This window comes from Balaenoptera ricei, chromosome 3 (genome assembly GCF_028023285.1).
Source record: "Balaenoptera ricei isolate mBalRic1 chromosome 3, mBalRic1.hap2, whole genome shotgun sequence".
Lineage (NCBI taxonomy): Eukaryota > Metazoa > Chordata > Mammalia > Artiodactyla > Balaenopteridae > Balaenoptera > Balaenoptera ricei.
Genome location: NC_082641.1, coordinates 51,849,803 through 51,876,105, shown reverse-complemented (window position 1 = coordinate 51,876,105; position 26,303 = coordinate 51,849,803). Strand labels below are relative to the sequence as shown.

The window sequence follows — 26,303 nt, the reverse complement described above, 5'->3', positions numbered from 1 at the left end:
TCAAAGCAACAAAGATTTGTTGAGGACCTCCTAGCAACTCTACACCATGCCAGGCACCAAGTTGTATACAAAATGTAGCATGGTCCGAAATCTAGAGAAACTGACATTCTCTAGCCCTTTAAGTTACTGGGAGAGGAAGGACCCCTGCCACTCAAGTTCAACAGAATTCTAGATCAGAGTAAGGCTTTGTTAACATATAACAAATACAATAAATAAAGACCTCTACAATTTGTTCCTAAAACTGTCAGTTAATAAAATTTTGTTGAAAATCTGCAATGTAGCTTCTCTGAAGAATTTACAAGTGCAATCATTGCCTTTTGTCAAAGAATGCTTGCATGACAGCACCTCTTCTTAGTGTTGGGGCTAAGGGAGGTTTCTGGGTTTGGTTTTTGAGAAGGCAATTCATTCACGTTTCAAATTTTAGAGATATACAAAAGGTCTGTAGTGACATGTCTCTCACCCTTTCTCCCCCTGGACCCAGGACTCCTTTCTTCAGGTAACCAATGTATATATCCTTGCAGATATTCTTTTCTTTACATATCTCTATCTATTAATATAATCTATATTATATGTAAGTGTGTAGGAATATATATATTATATATATAATCTATATTATATATAATGTGTAGGGATATATATATATATAATTTCCTTTTATACAAATGGCAACGTTCTGTAAACACTGTTCTACAGTTTGCTTTTTTTCTCTTTATATCTTAGAGATCATTGCATATTATTAAGTAAAGAACATCCTTATTCTTTTATACCAAAATTGGTGACTAAATTATTTCTACTTTTTTACTATTACAAACAATGCTGCAGTGAATAACTTTGCACATAAGCCTGTATGCATTTGTGCAAGTAAATTGAGAGGATTAATTCCCAGATGTGGAAGTGCTGTATCAAAGGAGTGTGTACACTGGTAGTTCTGATAGATTTTGTCAGCTTACTTTCCATGGAGATGGTACCCATTTTTACTCCTACGAGCGATACATGTGTTTATGTCCCCCCACACCCTCTTCAACCTTTTCAGTTTTTGCTGTTCTGATAAGTGAAAATGGAATCCCAGTTTAGATTTTTTTTTAAATTATTATTTATTTATTTATTTTTGGCTGTGTTGGGTCTTCATTTCTGTGCGAGGGTTTTCTCTAGTCGCGGCGAGCGGGGGCCACTCTTCATCGCGGTGCGCGGGCCTCTCACTATCGCGGCCTCTCTTGTGGAGCGCAGGCTCCAGACGCGCAGGCTCAGTAGCTGAGGCTCACAGGCCCAGTTGCTCCGCGGCATGTGGGATCTTCCCAGACCAGGGCTCGAACCCGTGTCCCCTGCATTGGCAGGCAGATTCTCAACCGCTGCGCCACCAGGGAAACCCCCCCCCCCCAGTTTAGATTTTAATGTACATTTCATTTATTATGAATAAGGCTGAGCATCTTTCTGTACGTTTCAGAGTTGTTTCTGTTTCCTTTTCTGTGAACTTTCTGTTCAGTTCCTTTGCCCATTTTTTTCCTATTGGTTATTGATCTTTTTCTTAATTCTTTGGTGGGTTTTATAGAGTAGGGATAATTGCCCTTTGTTGGTGCTATCAGTTGCAAATGTTTTTTCCCAAGTTTTCATGTGTCTTTTGAGTTTGCTTTTGGTTGTCTTTGCCATTCAGATTTTGTTATGTAGCCAAATTTTTTTTTTTAATGAGCATATGTGTTCTTTATTAGGATGCTCACAAGAATGACACATTAGCACTGTCCTTCTGCTGTGATAGAGAGTACATGCATCTGACCCACCTCATGGCAGGAAATAGGCAGGGGTAAGGGCTCTCAGAGCTGGTACCAAGTGTCCACTGAAGAAGTCTCCATTCACCAAAGCAAGGATGTTCCCTTGAGTTCCATCATCTCTGCTGTAGCTTCCGGTTCTCCATGACTGGCCCAGAATCCTCCATTCCAGAAGGTCACCTGTTCCATGTCTCACTCACCGAGATGCCTCTGGAATTTTGCAGCACATCTCTTTGGTATGTTGCTGCCCTGCCACCCTCAGAGGCATAGGTGGGGGCTGGGGGGAAATATATTACAGACATGTAGCCAAATTTATAAGTTTTTATTTGATGGCTTTTGAATTATAGGTCATGATTATTTAATGGCTTTTGGATTGTAGGAACATTTCGAGGGAGGCAGGGTCTATTATTCTAGCAAACTTTGAAGAGGAGTGGAACAAAGAACAGCATGGGAACCTAAGATGGGGAAATGGATAACTTGTCAGAGTCAGGGCCTCCCTTATAGTCTTGCTATTCAGTTTGACATGGATCTCAAGTACCATTGTATCAGCAGAGTTCTTGTTCCAGACAACAGAAACTGACTAGTTAACTTAAGCAGAAAAGGAAAGATACCAGGAAGCTCACAGACTCTAAGAAAAGGCTGGATAATAGAGGCTCAGAAAACAAACAAGAGCAAGGAAACCCGTAGCCAAGATCCTGCACAGGCCTAGACCTGGTTAGGGCTGCTGCTGCCAGTGGCATTACTACCACTAGAAACTGGATCCTGACAGCAGAATGAACTAACTGTCCCCATTTCATTGTGTCACTTGTCTCAGATTTACTATGTCTGTTGCATCGGATTCAAAGTTCCAGGTAAAAGCATTTAGTTGGCCAGACAGTTGTGAAAATGATAGACAAATGAATCTTGAAATCTTAATTTAGCCAAAGGCTGGTGAGGATATAACTGATATGAAATTATTTAGAGTTCTTGTTATACTTCTCTTTCATGTAAAAATTACAACCTTGTTAAAGAAGATGAACTGCTCTGAAAAAGTTTCATATTTTGTTCATTCTAAAAATAGGAGATACTTGAATGATAATTTTTATCGATGTCTTTAGTCAAAGATGAGTTAATTTCTAATACATGCTGAGATGAGATCATTTTGAATCTGTCCACTGCAACATTTTGAGTTTGTTGTAGGAGAGGTAATGGTGCATTTAGCACAGTCTTGTTCAGTATTATTCAGTGTCTGTGGTTTCTGTGGGAACAGACTTAACATTGACCCGGATTCTCTGAGCATCTTTTTCAACGTGCAGTTATTTCATAACGAAAGAGCCTGATTTTATTATTAATCCAGTTTTATACCACAGTTCTGCTACAGTGCAGCTTATGTGTTTCTATACTCTGCAACAAAACCCACAAGGTTTATGGAAAAACAAATGAGGTTGGGGGCTTCCCTGGTGGCACAGTGGTTGAGAATCTGCCTGCTAATGCAGGCGACAAGGGTTCGAGCCCTGGTCTGGGAAGATCCCACATGCCGCGGAGCAACTAGGCCCGTGAGCCACAACTACTGAGCCTGCGCGTCTGGAGCCTGTGCTCCGCAACAAGAGAGGCCGCGTTAGTGAGAGGCCCGCGCACCACGATGAAGAGTGGCCCCCGCTTGCCACAACTAGAGAAAGCCCTCGCACAGAAACGAAGACCCAACACAGCCAAAAATAAATAAGTAAATTTAAAAAATAAAATAAATAAAATAACAAAAAAAAAGAGGTTGGGGCACAACACTCAAAAACTTCATCAGCGATACATAAAAAAATCATAGGAACTTATCTGCATATGTTAATTGGTTAAAAGATACATAAATACTGCAATAAACAGGACACTATACCTTTTAAAAGACCCGAAGTTTGCTGTGGAAGAGGAGTTCAGAAGAATTGTAGCTTATGAGTTGTTCTGAAGTAGTGGTAGGAAGGTAGTAATACAAAATCAGATGGGAAGTTATAGCACCAGATGTGGGTGGGTGCTGCTCACAGCACGCGTGGTGAACTGAAGTTGCTAGAAACGTTTGAGATGTGTCCGTGTGTGTTTTGAGGCTCAGAGCAACTGGATGCAGGTTTCTGTATTCACCTAGTGTATCTCATGGACACTTTGCCCTCAAATTGTTCCCTCTTACATCAGAGGCATTGGAACAAATTTATGTTTTTTAAGAAAGCATCATAGCAGAACGGACTGTATTTTTACTAGAACAACAACAATGTATATTTTAGGGGGAAATGACTAATATTTGACTTTATACCATTAAAGAAATGGTTTGAAAATGATCTTTCTTTTAAAACTAAATGTATTACATTTGCACTATATGTACTTTATTATTAAACTGAGATATCTCCATTTGAAGGACTTAGGAGTTAGATGCCCTTCATTAAGAAATAGAGTAATACTGTACTGGCCCTCTGATTGGTTAATGGAAGCCCTTATTGGAGGTTAAAATTGGTTTCAACTACATATACATACAATGGAATATTATTCAGTCATAAAAAGGAATGCCATTCTGGTGTGTGCTACAGTATGGATGAACCTTGAAAACTTTATGCTAGGTAAAATAAGCCAGGCACAAAAGGATAATTATTGTATGATTCCACTTATATGAGATCCCTAGAACAGGCAAATGCATAGAAACAGAAAACAGAATAGAGATTACCAGGAGCTCGAGGGAAAGGGGAATGGACAGTTATTGTTTAATGGTCACAGTGACTGTTTGGGATGATAGTGATGAAGTTTTGGAAATAACAGATAGTGGTGATGGTTGTATAACATTGTGAATGTACTTAATACCATTGAATTGTGCACTTTGAAATGGTTAAGATGGTAAATTTTTATGTTATATGTATGTTATCACAATAAAAAATCAGTTTTATTTCCTCTGTTATTTGTATCTTCAACATTACCTGCATGTACCACTATTTATACAGAGATACTGTAAATACTTCTAAACATTGATCACACCGAATATGTGACTAGTTTTTTTCTCTTTTCAAAATTTGAGTGCTGAATTGAGATGTTTCTTACAATACCTAGCAATTAAAGTATGTTTCTGGAATTTCACCAATTCCTTTAATAAAGTTAGAATTCTTTTTCTTCTAAGAGTAAGCAGAAAAATATTTGTTAACCTGCATATTTACGTATATATCTAGTCAGTTAATTATTTTACGTTTGAGAGACAGGCCAAAGTACCCCGGAATTTCTTCTGCAGTGTTATAGAATTCCTGGAATGTTGAAGCTCTTGACTATAGTACAGCATTTCTGTTGAATTAGAGAAAAATATCTTCTTTAAGTATTTGTCATGGAAATAATTTGAATAAATTATCTTTTCCACTGATTTCTAATAATTATAGTAATTGAGTAGTATTCTAAGCTAGGTCAGAGATGATTTTTTTTTGAGAAATAAATTCTATAACAAGTGGTTTTCTCAGCTTTTCCATGTGATGAAATGTTTGTTCTTATTACTTATCTATATGTCTCCTAAAATGTTATCCAACTGTATTTCAGGTTGCAACAAGGACAGTGTCCGAGCAGGCTGTAAAAAATGTGGCTATCGTAAGTACATTAAAAAATTGCATTTTGTGCAGTGAATCATTGCCTCTTTGGGCAATATGATTTAGCATCCTGATTTCAGGGCCCTGAGCATAGTCCTTTAGCCCTGTTATTTAGCTCAGGTTTGCAGATAATTCAGAAATTCCTCTGTCAGCACCGAATACTCACTTTTCTTCCCTGCTCTGGACCCAGTGACAGGTGGCTAAATATCTGGTGACTAGCAAAAATGTCGTGAAGTACAAGTGGAGTAGTAGATTTAGGAGTCTGACGAAAGTATATTCCCCAAAAAAGTACATAGATACTTATTCTTTTATTCCTTATCCTTGTAGATACTAGGCAAAGAGGTGAAAGCAATGGAAACTATTTATGAAAGGTTTTCCTGTTTATTGAATTAACTCTTTATAAGGGTGAAATTGGTCCCAGAATTTCTGCTCACTGGTGAAACCTTGATTTAAACAGTCAACCTCCATTATGATTAGTGAAATGGAGTGGAAAAGTAAACTTCAGCATGAGCAATTATGTAGTCTAAATTTGTACTTATGTAGTATAAACAAGTATCATTTCCCTAGGTAAATGTAACAATTCCTAAAGCCTTAATAACAGCTCTAACAGTAGCATTACACTGTTTTCTAAGTTGTTTGGAGAACATGCAAATGAGCCTGGATTGTTGTTAATACTCCCATTCACAGCAGAGTTATTTTGTAATGAAATAAAGATGTTCTTGTATGGAAAAAAAAAATTTTTTTTTTCAAATCATGTAATAAGAGAGCACTTGGGGCATGAATCTCCAGTAGAAGGGCTAAGAATAAAAACATGCTAGGAGAACCAAGTCACATGCCTTCAAGCAAAGGCTGAAACCTGGCTCAGTTGAAGCTTGCTCAACTAGCAAAAGTGGACATATAAGTATACATACCCTTCATATAAATAAAAACTCCTGAAGAATGTGCTTGCATGCAAGAAATGAGTGCAATGATGTCTTTTCTGTTTTTTAAATTTGCTCATATTTATTTATGCTTTGTTTATGTTCTTTCAATCCTTGCTAACTTCATTTCTTTATTCAAGACTTAAGATTAGGAGTACATACATAAGGAGTAAAACCACAAAGAAAAGCAAAGAAGACATACATAAGTGAGGCTAGTGGTTATCTGGGGGAAGTGGGGGACAGCAAGTGGTTTGTGGGGGGAGGGCACACAGAAGATCAATTAGGGTTCCGGTAACAATCTGTTACCTAACCTGAGAGATGGGTATGCAGCTATTTACTTTATTAATTCTCTTTCAACTGTAAATATTCATTGTATATACTCTTCTCTATGTGTGATGCACTTAATAATAAAGATTGTTTGAATTTTTACGTTAAAAAAAAGACTTAAAGTACTATATATATCGATGCTGTATTCACTTCAAAATCTAGAATGGATTTCCCAGTCTGTCTACTAATACCAGTTTATCTACTTGGACTCCTTTTAACTTAAGACTTGTAGGAAAGCAATTAAAATCATTTTTTTGGAAATAGAATTCTTGTTGATCTAGTTTCCTCATTGCTATGTTATATTAGACAATAATGGAAGCATCTGTAGTAATTATAATTTATTTAGAGAAGCCAAGTAAGCAAATAGTTTTGACTGTCTGTCCAAGTTTAGTGCCTTCTGCTATATTATTCAAATCTTTCTTTTGATTTTGGTGATTAAATTATAAACAATTTCTGATTTGTCTCCTATGGAAAAATTTAGTAATATTTCCCTTCTGGGTTAAATTTACATCTTACAGCTGCTAGAGATGAAAGTCTTCTCAGTATACACCTCTTTCTAATAGAAACTACATTTTAAAAATTATCTGTTATTTGGAGGCCAGAATCTTTGTGTTGCTTGTAGAGGTAAGACAAAGGTCAACAAAACCCTTCAAAATGTTTTTAATGCCTAAGAATTTGAATATTTGTCAGTGAGGTACGAAAGAGTATTTTCTCTCTATTATTGTGAAAAGAGTGGTTTAGATTGTACACTTTTTAAAACTTCAGTACTTGATTGAAAAATATTTTATTGTCAGTATGTTTCAATAATGGTTATATTGTTTTTTAAAAGTTTCAAATTAAACATGAATGTGTTGCTAGGTTAACATAGATCTCACTTTTTCGTGGCAGAATTTCCTCAGCAAAATTAGAAAAATGGTAATTTCTATAATGAATTTTTATTTGAATTTTTTTGAAGTTGGCAACTTCTGAATATTTAAAAGCTACAAGGATGCTAAGCCTTTGTCCATGCAATAAATGTCTCAGATAATTATGACAGTTCTCAGAAAATATGCTAAAATGAGGTTTATACAGTACACTCAGTAGTTTCTCAGAGCATTTGATTACAGCAATAGGAAATAAAAACATTTTATTTAACTTAAAAATGCTAATCTATTGATATAATATACAGTCATGACCTTTTCTTTGCTATAGGTCTGCTAATTGGTGTTACGCACAATCTTTTGAGTGCAAATCATATTTGACATGTATTTTCTACTTTTTGTAGTTTGTTTCTTCAAAGATGAGCAAGCAGTTAAGATACTTGTAAAGAAATCTGAGTGCAAAATCCTTCTATCATTAGTTCTCAACTAGAGGTGATACAGCTTCCCTGGAAATATGTGAAGGTTTTTTTGTTTAGTTGCCCATAACAACTGTCATACCAGGGAAGAGCAGTATGACATTTAGTATGTAGGGTCCAGGAACTATAAACATCCTGCAGTGTCTTGGACAATGAAGAATTGTCTGGCCCAAAATGCCAATGACACCCCCTTTGAGAAAAAAAGATACCTTTTCTCACTGTTTTAGGTTTTTTTCTCCTATCTTTGCAGTCTTCTTACCAAGACCTAATTTGAAAACTGCTTTTTTAAAGCAGTTTGTCTAAATCAAGCCTTTCCAGAAGTACTGCTTTGTTTCATGGAAACAACTACTCTTTTTTTTTTTTCCACATTCATATTTTTTGACTTACATGGTATTATATAAACAAATTTTGGAACAATGAATAACAGACTCTTGGTGGAGTAAAATATCAACAGATGGAGTAAAATAGATAGGCATGAGGTGAGGAAAAAGCGATCAAGAAGGTACAATGCCAGGAGAAGCAGGACTAGGCAGCATCATATAAGCCGAAGGAGTAAAGGTTTTCAAGGTTGAGGAGAAATATCAGGTGTAATAGATAAGATTTGTGAGAAACAGATTGAAAAATGTTCACTGGATTTGCCAGGTAGAATGCTTTGCTGACCTTAGCAAGATCAGTTTAAGTAGAGTTGTAGGTCATGAAACAAACTATGTAGATTCAGGCCTGAATGGTGAGGGATAGGGCCTATGTTATTTCCATTTTTCAAGAAATTTACATGAGGGACTTCCCTGGTAGCGCAGTGGTTAAGAATCTGCCTGCCAATGCAGGGGACACAGGTTCGAGCCCTGGTCCGGGAAGATCCCACATGCTGCAGAGCAACTAAGCCAGTGCGCCACAGCTACTGAGCTTGTGCTCTAGAGCCCGCGTGCCACAACTACTGAAGCCTGTGCTCCACAACAAGAGAAGCCACCGCAACGAGAAGCCCGCTCACTGCAACAAAGAGTAGCCCCCGCTCACGTAACTAGAGAAAGCCCACACGCAGCAACAAGGACCCAACACAGCCAAAAATAAATAAATAAATAAAATTTAAAAAAAAAAAAAAAGAAAGCAATTTACATGAGAAAAGTAGGGTACTGTCTTAAGGTCCATATGGGCTGCTATAACAAAATAACACAGGCTGGGTAGCTTATAAACAACAGAAATGTATTGCTCACAGTTCTAGAAGCTGGAAGTCCGAGTTCTGGATGCCAGCATGGTCAGGTGAAAGCCCTTTTCCAAGTCACAGATTTTTGTTGTATCCCCGGTTGGCGGAAGGGGCTAGGGATCTCTCTGGAGTCTCTTTTAGAAGGCACTAATCCCATTCATGAGGGTACCACCCTCAGAACCTAATCACCTTCCAAAGGCCCCACCTACTAATACCATCACCTATGGGGGTTAGAATTTCAACATATGAGTTTTGGGGGACACAAACATTCATATATTGAATAATTCCTAGAAGGGAATATGGGATAAATGGAGGGTTTTATATTTGAAGTATAAGATGTGTATATAGACCAAGGGGATATTAGAAGAGATCTTGTAGATATTGGAGACAGGAGAAGATTATGGAAGTTTCTCTTATGAGGTATGAGGATACCTCTTAAGTCTGGAGGAAACTAGGTGAGAAAAATATGGTTGTTTTCAGCTGCAGAGACAATCTGTTAATCTTAATTTTCTTTGTAAATTAGGAGGCAGGATCATCTGTTTTGGGAGGAGGCACTGAGTGGGCCAGGGAATGGTCGAAGAATAATTTAAGTCAGGCATTAGTTTGGAAAAGTCATTAAGGGAAATAGGAGAGGAAGTTGACCAAAGACAAACAAAAAATGAAAAAGTTTGTGTTTGTTCTCATGTCCATGAATGTGTGATTGTGTTCAAGCATTGTTTGGCTGCTCAGGGGTAGGCACGACTCAAAGAAAGGATAGCTTTGACCCAGACTAGTTGTTTTACAGTGAGGTACAGTAAAACAGGAATATGAAAGAGTCAATGAGGCTTATAAAAGAGTGTTCAGATGGTCAGGAATGATAGACTAAGAGAAAAATGAAGCGATTAAGTGGCTGAAGGTCTTAACGAGATTCAGAAACAGATCTGTGCATGGGTGTAAGGGAATAAGGAAGCTAGAAGGATAAAAGGTTATAGTCAAAGTACTATAATAGTGGAGTTTAAAATTTCAGACATGATACAGTTCCAGGTGATGACAAGGAACCTTGTGTGGCCTGTCAAGGAGCTGAGAAAAGCCATCCAAAGCCATAGGCTGTCCGTCCAAGCTATGGAAGGGCTTAAGGTAAAGAGCTAGAGTGTGAGCCAGGCTCCAACAATTTTGGTGGATGGGGCTGTTACACAGCAGCAGAGGGCTGAAGGGGAGCATAGGGGACTGCTATGTGGAAGCAGTGTTGAGGAGCCTGGAGGATGCTAATAATACAGAGGTAAGCTGTAAAGAAGCGTCTGCAGGAAAGAGCCAAGTATCCCTTAAGAAAAGCAGTAGAGGGAGCATTCTGTGAACAGGTAGCACAGTTTGTTCACCAGGGATTGCAGGTTTCAAAAGCTGTCATAAAAAGATGGGGAGAGAAGAGGGTGATGATTAGTTAAGTCAGAGGAGTAGAAAGAGCAATGTGTGGATGAGACTTCAGGGAAGTAATATGAATACAGAGACCTTCACTTTTGGGTGGGAACCAAAATGATAGGGATGTGAAATTTGGGGAATTAACTGGGTTTAAGAATTCAGAAGTTTATGATGTAGCTTTCATCATCTCAAAACTCAGGACCTTAGGTAGAGACAAAGCCTAGTAAAAATTAGTACTTGTTAGCCTAGTCTGTACACGCTGTAGGCCAAGAAAGAAGTGCATGGGCACCCTAATTATAAAACAAGAGTTTTTTTAATGCATTGAAACATTTTTATCTGAACAGTCTAAATGAAACTGTAGGTTTTATTGTTACTGGACACTTAGAGTTGCCCACATAGCCACTCCTTGAGTGAGAACAAGGGAGAATATGCCTTAGCTTTTATTGGTACGATAACTGGTAAGAACCTGGTACTGTGTACTGAATATCTACTTGGTGCTAGGGTCTGTAATAAGCAGTTTAAAGATATGATTCATTGCATTTCATTCCTAAAACAACGCTGTGAAGTAGGTTTCATAGTCTCTATTTTTTTTTAACATCTTTATTGAAGTATAATTGCTTTACAATGGTGTGTTAGTTTCTGCTTTAAAACAAAGTGAATCAGTTATACATATACATATGTTCCCATATCTCTTCCCTCTTGCATCTCCCTCCCTCCCACCCTCCCTATCCCACCCCTCTAGGTGGTCACAAAGCACCGAGCTGATCTCCCTGTGCTATGCGGCTGCTTCCCACTAGCTATCTATTTTACATTTGGTAGTGTATATATGTCCATGACACTCTCTCACCCTGTCACATCTCACCCCTCCCCCTCCCCATATCCTCAAGTCCATTCTTTAGTAGGTCTGCGTCTTTATTCCCATCTTGCCACTAGGTTCTTCATGTCCTTTTTTTTTTTCCCTTAGATTCCATATATATGTGTTAGCATACTGTATTTGTTTTTCTCTTTCTGACTTACTTCACTCTGTATGACAGACTCTAACTCCATCCACCTCATTACAAATACCTCCATTTCATTTCTTTTTATGGCTCAGTAATATTCCATTGTATATATGTGCCACATCTACTTTATCCATTCATCTGTCGATGGACATTTAGGTTGCTTCCACGTCCTGGCTATTGTAAATAGAGCTGCAATGAACATTTTGGTACATGACTCTTTTTGACCTATGGTTTTCTCCGGGTATATGCACAGTATTGGGATTGCTGGGTCGTATGGTAGTTCTATTTGTAGTTTTTTAAGGAACCTCCATACTGTTCTCCATAGTGGCTGTATCAATTTACATTCCCACCAACAGTGCAAGAGTGTTCCCTTTTCTCCACACCCTCTCCAGCATTTATTGTTTCTAGATTTTTTGATGATGGCCATTCTGACTGGTGTGAGATGATACCTCATTGTAGTTTTGATTTGCATTTCTCTAATGATTAAGGATGTTGAGCATTCTTTCATGTGTCTGTTGGCCATCTGTATATCTTCTTTGGAGAAATGTCTGTTTAGGTCTTCTGCCCATTTTTGGATTGGGTTGTTTGTTTTTTTGTTATTGAGCTGTATGAGCTGCTTGTAAATCTTGGAGATTAATCCTTTGTCAGTTGCTTCATTTGCAAATATTTTCTCCCATTCTGAGGGTTGTCTTTTCGTCTTGTTTATGGTTTCCTTTGCTGTGCAAAAGCTTTTAAGTTTCATTAGGTCCCATTTGTTTATTTGTGTTCTTATTTCCATTTCTCTAGGAGCTGGGTCAAAAAGGATCTTGCTGCGATTTATGTCATAGAGTGTTCTGCCTATGTTTTCCTCTAAGAGTTTGATAGTGTCTGGTCTTACACTTAGGTCTTTAATCCATTTTGAGTTTATTTTTGTGCATGGTGTCAGGGAGTGTTCTAGTTTCATACTTTTACATGTACCTGTCCAATTTTCCCAGCACCACTTATTGAAGAGACTGTCTTTTCTCCACTGTATATGCTTGCCTCCTTTATCAAAGATAAGGTGACCATATGTGCATGGGTTTATCTCTGGGCTTTCTATTCTGTTCCATTGATCTATATTTCTGTTTTTGTGCCAGTACCAAACTGTCTTGATTACTGTAGCTTTGTAATATAGTCTGAAGTCCGGGAGCCTGATTCCTCCAGCTCCATTTTTCGTTCTCAAGATTGCTTTGGCTATTCGGGGTCTTTTGTGTCTCCATACAAATTGTGAAATTTTTTGTTCTAGTTCTGTGAAAAATGCCTGTGGTAGTTTGATAGGGATTGCATTGAATCTGTAGATTGCTTTGGGTAGTAGAGTCATTTTCACAATGTTGATTCTTCCAATCCAGGAACATGGTATATCTCTCCATCTATTTGTATCATCTTTAATTTCTTTCATCAGTGTCCTATAATTTTCTGCATACAGGTCTTTTGTCTCCTTAGGTAGGTTTATTCCTAGATATTTTATTCTTTTTGTTGCAGTGGTAAAAGGGAGTGTTTTCTTAATTTCACTTTCAGATTTTTCATCATTAGTGTATAGGAATGCAAGAGATTTCTGTGCATTAATTTTGTATCCTGCTACTTTACCAAATTCATTGATTAGCTCTAGGAGTTTTCTAGTGGCAGTTTTAGGATTCTCTATGTATAGTATCATGTCATCTGCAAACAGTGACAGCTTTACTTCTTCTTTTCCGATTTGGATTCCTTTTATTTCTTTTTCTTCTCTGATTGCTGTGGCTAACACTTCCAAAACTATGTTGAATAATAGTGGTGAGAGTGGGCAACCTTGTCTTGTTCCTGATCTTAGTGGAAATGGTTTCAGTTTTTCACCATTGAGTACAATGTTGGCTGTGGGTTTGTCATATATGGCCTTTATTATGTTGAGGAAAGTTCCCTCTATGCCTACTTTCTGCAGGGCTTTTATCATAAATGGGTGTTGAATTTTGTCGAAAGCTTTCTCTGCATCTATTGAGATGATCATGTGGTTTTTCTCCTTCAGTTTGTTAATCTGATGTATCACGTTGATTGATTTGTGAATATTGAAGAATCCTTGCGTTTCTGGGATAAACCCCACTTGATCATGGTGTATAATCCTTTTAATGTGCTGTTGGATTCTGTTTGCTAGTATTTTGTTGAGGATTTTTGCATCTATGTTCATCAGTGATATTGGCCTGTAGTTTTCTTTCTTTGTGACATCTTTGTCTGGTTTTGGTATCAGGGTGATGGTGGCCTCGTAGAATGAGTTGGGAAGTGTTCCTCCCTCTGCAATATTTTGGAAGAGTTTGAGAAGGATAGGTGTTAGCTCTTCTCTAAATGTTTGATAGAATTCGCCAGTGAAGCCATCTGGTCCTGGGCTTTTGTTTGTTGGAGGATTTTTAATCATAGTTTCAATTTCAGTGCTTGTGATTGGTCTGTTCATATTTTCTATTTCTTCCTGGTTCAGTCTCGGTAGGTTGTGCATTTCTAAGAATCTGTCCATTTCTTCCAAGTTGGCCATTTTATTGGCATAGAGTTGCTTGTAGTAATCTCTCATGATCGTTTGTATTTCTGCAGTGTCAGTGGTTACTTCTCCTTTTTCATTTCTAATTCTACTGATTTGAGTCTTCTCCCTTTTTCTCTTGATGAGTCTGGCTAATGGTTTGTCAATTTTGTTTATCTTCTCAAAGAAACAGCTTTTAGTTTCATTGATTTTTGCTATTGTTTCCTTCATTTCTTTTTCATTTATTTCTGATCTGATCTTTATGATTTCTTTCCTTCTGCTAGCTTTGGGGTTTTTTTGCTCTTCTTTCTCTAATTGCTTTAGGTGCAAGGTTAGGTTGTTTATTCGAGATATTTCCTGTTTCTTGAGGTAGGCTTGTATTGCTATAAACTTCCCTCTTAGAACTGCTTTTGCTGCATCCCATAGGTTTTGGGTCGTCGTGTCTCCATTGTCATTTGTTTCTAGGTATTTTTTGATTTCCCCTTTGATTTCTTCAATGATCACTTCGTTATTAAGTAGTGTATTGTGTAGCCTCCATGTGTTTGTATTTTTTACAGATCTTTTCCTGTAATTGATATCTAGTCTCATAGCGTTGTGGGCGGAAAAGATACTTGATACGATTTCGATTTTCTTAAATTTACCAAGGCTTGATTTGTGACCCAAGATATGATCTATCCTGGAGAATGTTCCATGAGCACTTGAGAGAAATGTGTATTCTGTTGTTTTTGGGTGGAATGTCCTATAAATATCAATTAAGTCCATCTTGTTTAATGTATCATTTAAAGCTTGTGTTTCCATATTTATTTTCATTTTGGATGATCTGTCCATCAGTGAAAGTGGGGTGTTAAAGTCCCCTACTATGATTGTGTTACTGTCGATTTCCCCTTTTATGGCTGTTAGTATTTGCCTTATGTATTGAGGTGCTCCTATGTTGGGTGCATACATATTTACAATTGTTGTACCTTCCTCTTGGATCGATCCCTTGATCATTATATAGTGTCCTTCTTTGTCTCTTGTAATAGTCTTTATTTTAAAGTCTATTTTGTCTGATATGAGAATTGCTACTCCAGCTTTCTTTTGATTTCCATTTGCATGGAATATCTTTTTCCATCCCCTCACTTTCAGTCTGTATGTGTCTCTAGGTCTGAAGTGGGTCTCTTGTAGACAGCATATATATGGGTCTTGTTTTTGTATCCATTCAGCCAGTCTGTGTCTTTTTGTGGGAGCATTTAATTCATTTACATTTAAGGTAATTATTGATATGTATGTTCCTATTCCCATTTTCTTAAATGTTTTGGGTTTGTTGTTGTAGGTGTTTTCCTTCTCTTGTGTTTCTTGCCTAGGGAAGTTCCTTTAGCATTTGTTGCAAAGCTGGTTTGGTGGTGCTGAACTCTCTCAGCTTTTGCTTGTCTGTAAAGGTTTTAATTTCTTCATCAAATCTGAATGAGATCCTTGCTGGGTAGAGTAACCTTGGTTGTAGGTTTTTCTCCTTCATCACTTTAAGTATATCCTGCCACTCCCTTCTGGCTTGCAGAGTTTCTGCTGAAAGATCAGATGTTAACCTTATGGGGATTCCCTTGTGTGTTATTTGTTGTTTTTCCCTTGCTGTTTTTAATATGTTTTCTTTATATTTAATTTTTGACAGTTTGATTAATATGTGTCTTGGCGTGTTTCTCCTTGGATTTATCCTGTATGGGACTCTCTGTGCTTCCAGGACTTGATTAACTATTTCCTTTCCCATATTAGGGAAGTTTTCAACTATAATCTCTTCAAATATTTTCTCAGTCCCTTTCTTTTTCTCTTCTTCTTCTGGGACCCCTATAATTCGAATGTTGGTGCGTTTAATGTTGTCCCAGAGGTCTCTGAGACTGTCCTCAGTTCTTTTCATTCTTTTTTCTTTATTCTGCTCTGCAGTAGTTATTTCCACTATTTTATCTTCCAGGTCACTTATCCGTTCTTCTGCCTCAGTTATTCTGCTATTGATCCCATCTAGAGTATTTTTAATTTCATTTATTGTGTTTTTCATCATTGCTTGGTTCCTCTTTAGTTCTTCTATATCCTTGTTAAATGTTTCTTGCATTTTGTCTATTCTATGTCCAAGATTTTGGATCATCTTTACTATCATTATTCTGAATTCTTTTTCAGGTAGATTGCCTATTTCCTCTTCATTTGTTAGGTCTGGTGTGTTTTGACCCTGCTCCTTCACCTGCTGTGTGTTTTTTTGTCTTCTCATTTTGCTTACCTTACTGTGTTTGGGGTCTCCTTTTCACAGGCTGCAGGTTCGTAGTTCCCGTTGTTTTTGGTATCTGTCCCCAGTGGCTAAGGTTGGTTCAGTGGGTTGTGTAGGCTTCCTGGTGGAGGGGACTAGTGCCTGTGTTCTGGTGGATGAGGTTAGATCTTGTCTTTCTGGTGGGCATGTCCACGTCTGGTGGTGTGTTTTGGGGTGTCTGTGGCCTTATTATGATTTTAGGCAGCCTCTCTGCTAATGGATGGGGCTGTGTTCCTGTCTTGCTAGTTGTTTGGCATAGGGTGTCCAGCACTGTAGCTTGCTGGTCATTGAGTGAAGCTGGGTCTTGATGTTGAGATGGATATCTCTGAGAGATTTTCACCGTTTGGTATTACGTGGAGCTGGGAGGTCTCTTGTGGGCCAGTGTCCTGAAGTTGGCTCTCCCAACTCAGAGGCACAGCCCTGATGCCTGGCTGGAGCACCAAGAGCCTTTCATCCACACAGCTCAGAGTATAAGGGAGAAAAAAATAGAAAGAAAGAAAGAAAGAGGATAAAATAAAATAAAATAAAGCTATTATAATAAAAAATAAGAAAAAAAATTATTAAGAGTAAATGTATTCAGAAAAAAATTTTTTTTAATTTTTAAAGATAGATTTATTAATTTTTTGTAATAAAAAATAAGAAAAAAAATTATTAAGAAAAAAATTTATTAAGAAAAAAAATTTTTTAATTTTTTAAAATAAAAAATATGAAAAAACTTATTTAAAAAAATTTTTTTAATTTCTAAAAATAGAAAATAAGGAAAAAATTATTAAGAAAACATTTATTAGGAAAATAAAAAAAATTTTTAAGTAAAAACAACAACAAACAAAAAAAAAACGGACGGAGCTAACCCTAGGACTAATTAATGGTGAAAGCAAAGCTATACAGACAAAATCTCACCGAGAAGCATACACATATCCAGTCACAAAAAGAGGAAAAGGGGAAAAATTAATATATCCTGCTCCCAAAGTCCACCTCTTGAATTTGGGATGATTCGTTGTCTATTCAGGTATTCAACAGATGCAGGCACATCAAGTTGTTTGTGGAGCTTTAATCCACTGCTTCTGAGGCTGCTGGGAGAGATTTCCCCTTCTCTTCTTTGTTCGTACAGCTCCCGGGGTTCAGCTTTGGATTTGGACCCGCCTCTGCATGTAGGTCGCCTGAGGACGTCCATTCCCCGCCCAGACAGAACGGGGTTAAAGGAGCAGCTGCTTCGGGGGCTCTGGCTCACTCAGGCTGCGGGGAGGGAGCGGTACGGAGGAGGCGGGGCGAGCCTGCGGCAGCAGAGGCCGGCGTGACGTTGCAGCAGCCTGAGGCGCGCCGTGCGTTTTCCCGGGGAAGTTGTCCCCGGACCACGGGAGCCCGGCAGCGGCAAGCTGCACCGGCTCCCAGGAGGGGCAGTGTGGAGAGTGACCTGCACTCCCACACAGGCTTCTTGGTGGCGGCAGCAGCAGCCCTAGCGTCTCCTGCCCATCTCTGGGGTCCGCGCTGATAACCGCGGCTTGCGCCTGTCTCTGGGTTCCGCGCTGTTAGCCGCAGCTCGCGCCCGCCTCTGGGGTCCGCGCTGATAGCCGCGGCTTGTGCCAGTCTCTGGAGTTCATTTAGGCGGCGCTCTGAATCCCCTCTCCTTGCGCGCCGCGAAACAAAGAGGCAAGAAAAAGTCTCTTGCCTCTTCGGCGGCTGCAGACTTTTTCTTGGGCTCCCTCTCGGCTAGCTGTGGCGCACTAGCCCCCCTCAGGCTGTGTCACGCCGCCAGCCCCAGTCCTCTCCCTGCGATCCGACCGAAGCCCGAGCCTCGGCTCCCAGCCCCCGCCCGCCCCGGCGGGTGAAAAGACAAGCCTCTCGGGCTGGTGAGTGCTGCTCGGCGCTGAGCCTCTGTGCGGGAATCTCTCCGTTTTTCCCTCTGCGCCCCTGTTGCTGTGGGATCCGCACTGATAGCCGCGGCTCGCGCCCGTCTCTGGAGTTCGTTAAGGCAGCGCTCTGAATCCCCTCTCCTTGCGCACCGCAAAACAAAGAGGCAAGAAAAAGTCTCTTGCCTCTTCAGCAGCTGCAGACTTTTTCCCAGACTCCCTCCCAGCTAGCACCAAAGCCAGAGCCTCAGCTCCCAGCCCCGCCCACCCCGGCGGCTGAGCAGACAAGCCTCTTGGGCTGGTGAGTGCTACTCAGCACCGATCCTCCGTGCGGGAATCTCTCTGCTTTGCCCTCCGCACCCCTGTGGCTGTGCTCTCCTCCGTGGCTCCGAAGCTTCCCCCCTCTGCCACCCGCAGTCTCTGCCCACGAAGGGGCTTCCTAGTGTGTGGAAACCTTTCCTCCTTCACGGCTCCCTCTCACTGGCGCAGGTCCCGTCCCTGTTCTTTTGTCTCTGTTATTTCTTTTTTCTTTTGCCCTACCCAAGTACGTGGGGATTTTCTTGCCTTTTGGGAGGTTTGACGTCTTCTGCCAACATTCAGTAGGTGTTCTGTAGGAGCAGTTCCACGTGTAGATGTATTTCTACTGTATCTGTGGGAAGGAAGGTGATCTCTGCGTCTTACTCTTCTGCCATCTTGCTCCTCCCCCCCAGTCTCTATTTTTATGAACATTCAAAACCATTGGTCTGGCATGTAGGTGCAAACCTTAGCTGTCAGTTACTAGCTGTGTGACTTTAGGCAAGTTACTTAACCACTCTGTGCTTCAGTTTTGTGTCTATAAAATGAGATAATTATAATACTTAGTTCCATAGACTTGTTGTAAAGATTAAATTAGTTAATGCAAGTTTTACATCAATGCTTTGCCAAAAATCATTATTATTGATTATTATTGTTATAAATAATTATTGTGACAAATCAAAAAACAGGCTCAAGAGGATTACTCTGCTATTAAATAGGAAAACTGAAAATTGAAATCTGGTTATTAGTAAGACTTTATACTGTGCCGTGGTACATTTAAAAAAATTGTGGTAGGAGATTGGTTCTAGATGTCGGAGCAGAAGGACGTGCGCTCTCTCCCTCTTGCAAGAGCACCAGAATCACAGCTAACCGCTGAACAATCATCGACAGGAACACACTGGAACTCATCAAACAAGATACCCCACATCCAAAGACAAAGGAGAAGCCACAGTGAGATGGTAGGAGGGGCGCAATCACAGTAAAATCAAATCCCATAACTGCTGGGTGGGTAACTCACAAACTGGAGAACACTTATTCCACAGAAGTCCACGCACTGGAGTGAAGATTCTGAGCCCCACGTCAGGCTTCCCAACCGGGGGACGGACAATGGGAGGAGGAATTCCTAGAGAATCAGACTTTGAAGGCTAGCGGGATTTGATTGCAGGACTTTGACAGGACTGGGGGAAACAGAGGCTCCACTCTTGGAGGGCACATGCAAAGTAGTGTATGCATAGGGACCCAGGGGAAGGAGCAGTGACCCCATAGAAGACTGAACCAGACTTACCTGCTAGTGGTGGAAGGTCTCCTGCAGAGGCGGGGAGTGGCTGTGTCTTATTGTGAGGACAAGGACACTGGCAGCAGAAGTTCTGGGAAGTACTCCTTGGCATTAGCCCACCCAGAACCTGCCATTAGCCCCACCAAAGAGCCCGGTAGGCTCCAGTGTTGGGTCGCCTCAGGCCAAACAACCAACAGGGAGGGAACCCAGCCCCACCCATTCAGCAGACAAGAGGATTACAGTTTTACTGAGCTCTGCCCACCAGAGCAACAGCGAGCTCTACCCACCACCAGTCCCTCCCATCAGGAAACTTGTACAAGCCTCTTAGATAGCCTCATCCACTAGAGGGAAGACAGCAGAAGCAAGAAGAACTACAATCCTGCAGCCTGTGGAACAAAGACCACAGTCACAGAAACATAGACAAGTTGAAAAGGTAGAGGGCTATGTACCAGATGAAGGAACAAGATAAAACCACAGAAAATCAACTAAATGAAGTGGAGATAGGTAACCTTCCAGAAAAAGGATTCAGAATAATGATAGTGAAGATGATCCAGGACCTCAGAAAAAGAGTGGAGGCAAAGATCGAGAAGATGCAATAAATGTTTAACAAAGACCTAGAAGAATTAAAGAACAAACACCTAGGGCTTCCCTGGTGGCGCAGTGGTTGAGAGTCTGCCTGCCAATGCAGGGGACACGGGTTCGAGCCCTGGTCTGGGAAGATCCCACATGCCGCGGAGCAACTGGGCCCGTGAGCCACAATTACTGAGCCTGCACGTCTGGAGCCTGTGCTCTGCAACAAGAGAGGCCCGCGCACCGCGATGAAGAGTGGCCCCCGCTTGCCACAACTACAGAAAGCCCTCGCACAGAAACGAAGACCCAACACAGCCAAAAATAAATAAATAAATAATTAAAAAAAAAAAAAGAACTGTTTAAAAAAAAAAAAAAAGAACAAACACCTAGAAGAATTAACAAACAAACAGATGAACAATACAATAACAGAAATGAAAAATACACTAGAAAATACACTAGAAGGAATCAATAGCAGAGTAACTGAGGCAGAAGAACAGATAAGTGACCTGAAAGACAGAATGGTGGAATTCACTGCCATGGAACAGAATAAAGAAAAAAGAATGAAAAGAAATGAAGACAGCCTAAGAGACCTCTGGGACAACATTAAACGCAGCAACATTTGCATTATAGGGGTCCCAGAAGGAGAAGAGAGAGACAAAGGACCCGAGAAAATATTTGAAGTGATTATAGTCTAAAACTTCCCTAGCATGGGAAAAGAAATAGCCACCCAAGTCAAGGAAGTGCAGAGAGTTACAGGCAGGATAAACCCAAGGAGAAACACACCGAAACACATAGTAATCAAATTGGCAAAAATTAAAGACAAAGAAAAACTATTGAAAGCAACAAGGGAAAAATGACAAATAACATACAAGGGAACTCCCATAAGGTTAACAGCTGATTTCTCAGCAGAAACTCTACAAGCCAGAAGGGAGTGGCATAATATATTTAAAGTGATGAAAGGGAGGAAACTACAACCAAGATTACTCTACCCTGAAAGGATCTCATTCAGATTCGACAGAGAAATCAAAAGCTTTACAGACAAGCAAAAGCTAAGAGAATTCAGCACCACCAAGCCAGCTCTACAACAAATGCTAAAGGAACTTCTCTAAGTGGGAAACACAAGAGAAGAAAATGACCTACAGAAACAAACCCATAACAATTAAAATGGTCATAGGAACATACATGTCGACAATTACCTTAAATGTGAGTGGATTAAATGCTCCAACCAAAAGACACAGGCTTGCTGAATGGATACAGAAACAAGACCCATATATATGCTGTCTACAAGAGACCCACTTCAGACCGAGGGACACATACAGACTGAAAGTGAGGGGATGGAAAAAGATATTCCATGCACATGGAAATCAAAAGAAAGCTGGAGTAGCAATTCTCATGTAAGATAAGATAGACTTTAAAATAAAGAATGTTACAAATGACAAGGAAGGACACTACATAATGATCCAGGGATCAATCCAAGAAGAAGATATAACAATTATAAATATATATGCACCCAACATAGGAGCACCTCAATACATAAGGCAAATGCTAACAGCTCTAAAAGAGGAAATTGACAGTAACACAATAATAGTGGGGGACTTTAACACCTCACTTACACCAATGGACAGATCATCCAAAGTGAAAATGAATAAGCACAAGCTTTAAATGACATAATAGACCAGAGAGATTTAATTGATATTTATGGGACATTCCATCCAAAAACAGCAGATTACACTTTCCTCTCAAGTGCACATGGAACATTCTCCAGGATAGATCAGATTTTGGGTCACAAATCAAGCCTCAGTAAATTTAAGAAAATTGAAATCATATCAAGCATCTTTTCTGACCACAATGCTATGATATTAGAAATCAATTACAGGGAAAAAAACATAAAAAACACAAACACATGAGGCTAAACAATATGTTATAAATAACTAGGAGATCACTGAACAAATCAAAGAGGAAATCAAAAAATACCTAGAAACAAATGACAATGAAAACATGACGATCCAAAACCTATGGGATGCAGAAAAAGCAGTTCTAAGAGGGAAGTTTATAGCAATACAAGCCTACCTCAAGAAACAAGAAAAATCTCAAATAAACAATCGAACCTTACACCTAAAGGGACTAGAGAAAGAAGAATAAACAAAACCCAGAGTTAGTAGAAAGAAAGAAATCATAAAGATCAGAGCAGAAATAAATGAAATACAAACAAAGAAAACAATAGGACAGATCAATAAAACTAAAAGCTGGTTCTTTGAGAAGACAAACAAAATTGATAAACCATTAGCCAAACTCACCAAGAAAAAGAGGGAGAGGACTCAAATCAGTAAAATTAGAAATGAAAAAGGAGAAGTTACAACAGACACCACAGAAATACAAAGCATCCTAAGAGACTACTACAAGCAACTCTATGCCAATAACATGGACGACCTGGAAGAAATGGACAAATTCTTAGAAAGGTATAACCTTCCAAGGCTGAACCAGGAAGAAATAGAAAATATGATCAGACCAATCACAAGTAATGAAATTGAAACTGTGATTAAAAATCTTCCAACAAGCAAAAGTCCAGGACCAGATGGCTTCACAGGTGAATTCTATCAAACATTTAGAGAATAGCTATCACCCATCCTTCTCAAACTCTTCCAAAAAATTGCAGAGGAAGGAACAGTCCCAAACTCATTCTATGAGGCCACCATCACCCTGATACCAAAACCAGATAAAGATACTACAAACAAAGAAATTTACAGACCAATATCACTGATGAATAGAGATGCAAGAATCCTCAACAAAATACTAGCAAACATAATCCAACAACACATTAAAAGGATCATCCACCATGATCAAGTGGGATTTATCCCAGGGATGCAAGGCTTCTTCAATATATGCAAATCAATCAATGTGATACACCATATTAACAAATTGAAGAATAAAAACCATATGATCATCTCAATAGATGCAGGAAAAGATTTTGACAAAATTCAACACCCATTTATGATAAAAACTCTCCAGAAAGTGGGCATAGAGGGAACCTACCTCAACATAATAAGGACCATATACGACAAACCCACAGCAAACATCCTTCTTAATGGTGGAAAACTGAAAGCATATCCTCTAAGATCAGGAACAAGACAAGGTTGTCCACTCTGACCACTATTATTCAATATGGTTTTGGAAGTCTTAGCCACGGCAATCAGAGAAGAAAAAGAAATAAAAGGAATCCAAATTGGAAAAGAAGAAGTAAAACTTGTCACTGTTTGCAGATGAAATGATACTATACATAGAGAATCCTAAAGATGCCACCAGGAAACTACTAGAGCTAATCAAAATTGCAGGATACAAAACTAATGCACAGAAATCTCTTGCATTCCTATACACTAATGAAAAATCTGAAAGAGAAATTAAGGAAACACTCCGATTTACCACTGCAACAAAAAGAATAAAATACCTAGGAATAAACCTACCTAGGGAGACAAGACCTGTAGGCAGAAAACTATAAGTCACTGATGAAAGAAATTAAAGATGATACCAACAGATGGAGAGATATGCCATGTTCTTGGATTGGAAGAATCAATATTGTGAAAATGACTGTACTACCCAAAGCAATCTACAGATTCAATACAATCCCTATCAAATTACCAATGCCATTTTTTACAGAACTAGAACAAAAAAAATCTTAAAATTTGTATGGAGACACAAAAGACCCTGAATAGCCAAAGCAATCTTGAAGGAAAAAAAAAAAAAAAAAAACGGAGCTGGAGGAATCAGACTCCCTGACTTCAGACTATACTACAAAGCTACAGTAATCAAGACAATATGGTACTGGCACAAAAACAGAAACAGAGATCAATGGAACAGGATAGAAAGCCCAGAGATAAACCCACACACCTATGGTCAACTAGTCTATGACAAAGGAGGCAAGGATATACAATGGAGAAAAGACAGTGTCTTCAATAAGTGGTGCTGGGAAAATTGGACAGCTACATGTAAAAGAATGAAATTAGAACATTCCCTAACACCATCCACAAAAATAAACTCAAAATGGATTAGAGACCCAAATGTAAAACTGGACACTATAAAACTCTTTGAGGAAAACATAGGAAGAACACTCTTTGACATAAATCACAGCAAGGTCTTTTTGATCCACCTCCTAGAGAAATGGAAATTAAAACAAAAATAAACAAATGGGACCTAATGAAACTTAAAAGCTTTTGCAAAGCAAAGGAAACTAGAAACAAGATGAAAAGACAACCCTCAGAATGGAGATAATATTTGCAAAGGAATCAACGGACAAAGGATTAATCTCCAAAATATATAAGCAGCTCATGCAGCTCAGTATTAAAAAAACAATGCAATCAAAAAATGGGCAGAAGACCTAAATAGACATTTCTCCAAAGAAGACATACAGATGGCCGAGAAGCACATGAAAAGCTGCTCAACGTCACTAATTATTAGAGAAATGCAAATCAAAACTACAATGAGGTATCACCTCACACCAGTTAGAATGGACATCATCAGAAAATGTACAAACAACAAATGCTGAAGAGGGTGTGGAGAAAAGGGAACCCTCTTGCACTGTTGGTGGGAATGTAAATTGATACAGCCACTGTGGAGAACAGTATGGAGGTGCTTTAAAAAACTAAAAATAGAATTACCACATGACCCAGCAATCCCACTACTGGGCATATACCTAGAGAAAACCGTAATTCAAAAAGACACATGCACCCCAATGTTCATTGCAGCACTATTTACAATAGCCAGGTCACAGAAGCAACCTAAATGCCCATCAACAGATGAATGGATAAAGAAGATGTGGTACATATATGCAATGGAATATTACTCAGCCATAAAAAGGAACTAAACTGGGTCATTTGTAGTGACGTGGATGGATCTAGAGACTGTCATACAGAGTGAAGTAAGTCAGATAGAGAAAAACAAATATCATATATTAACACATATATGTGGAACCTAGAAAAACTGTACAGATGAACCAGTTTGCAGGGCAGAAATTGAGACACAGATGTAGAGAACAAACGTATGGACACCAAGGGGGGATAGAGGCGGGGGAGGTGTGGGGTGGGGGGTGGGATGAATTGGGTGGTTGAGATTGGCATATATACACTGATATGTATAAAATGGATAACAAATAAGAACCTGCTGTATAAGAAAATAAATAAAATTGAAAAAAAATTGTGGTAATATACATATAACATAATTTGCCATTTTAACCATTTTTAAGTATACAATTCAGTGGCATTAATTACATTCACAATGTTGTACAACCATCGCCACTATCTATTACAAAACTTTTCCATCACCCCAAACAGAAACTCTATAAACCTTAAGCAGTACCTCCCCGCTCCTCCCTTCCCCCAGACCCTGGTAACTTCTAATCTACTTTCTATCTCTATGAATTTAGCCATTTTAGATATTTCATGTAAGTCGAATCTTATAGTATTTGTCCTTTTGTGTCTTGCTTATTTCCCTTAGCATAATGTTTTTAAAGTTCATTCATGTTGTAGTGTGTATCATAACTTTATTCCTCTTTATGGCTGAATGATATTTCATTGTATGGATACACCACCTTTTCTTTATCCATTCATCTATTGATAGACACTTGGGTTATTTTTACCTTTTGGCTATTGTGATTAATGGGCAATGAATTTTGTTGTGTAAGTGTCTGTTTGAGTCCTCGTTTTCGATTCTTTTGGGTATATACCTAGGAGTGGAATGCTGGGTCATCTGTGTGCAGCTTCTTGAGGAGTTGCCAAACTGTTTTCCACAGCAGCTCCATCATTTTATATTCCCACCAGAAATGTACAAGAGTGCCAGTTTCTCCACATTCTTGCCAACACTTATTTTCCTTTCTCTTTTCTTTTTTTAAAATTGTAGCCATCTTAATAGATGTGAAGTGATATCTCATGGTTTTCATTTGCATTTCTCTAAAGACTAATGATGTTGGGTATCTTTTCACGGTCTTACTGGCCATTTGTATATCTTCTTTGGAGAAATGTCTATTCAATTTCTTTGCCCAT

The 26,303-nt window shown here is 39.0% G+C and overlaps 1 protein-coding gene across 2 annotated transcripts in view; it reads left to right on the top strand.

The window, feature by feature from the left end:
* The window catches only part of SREK1IP1 (SREK1 interacting protein 1), a 64,182-nt gene that overhangs the window by 6,197 nt on the left and 31,682 nt on the right, over positions 1-26,303 (top strand). For both annotated transcript variants that reach the window (XM_059916469.1, XM_059916468.1), the window contains exon 2: positions 5,289-5,336. In XM_059916469.1, coding sequence (XP_059772452.1) covers positions 5,289-5,336 — 48 coding nt within the window. The remainder of the gene's footprint in view (positions 1-5,288; positions 5,337-26,303) is intronic.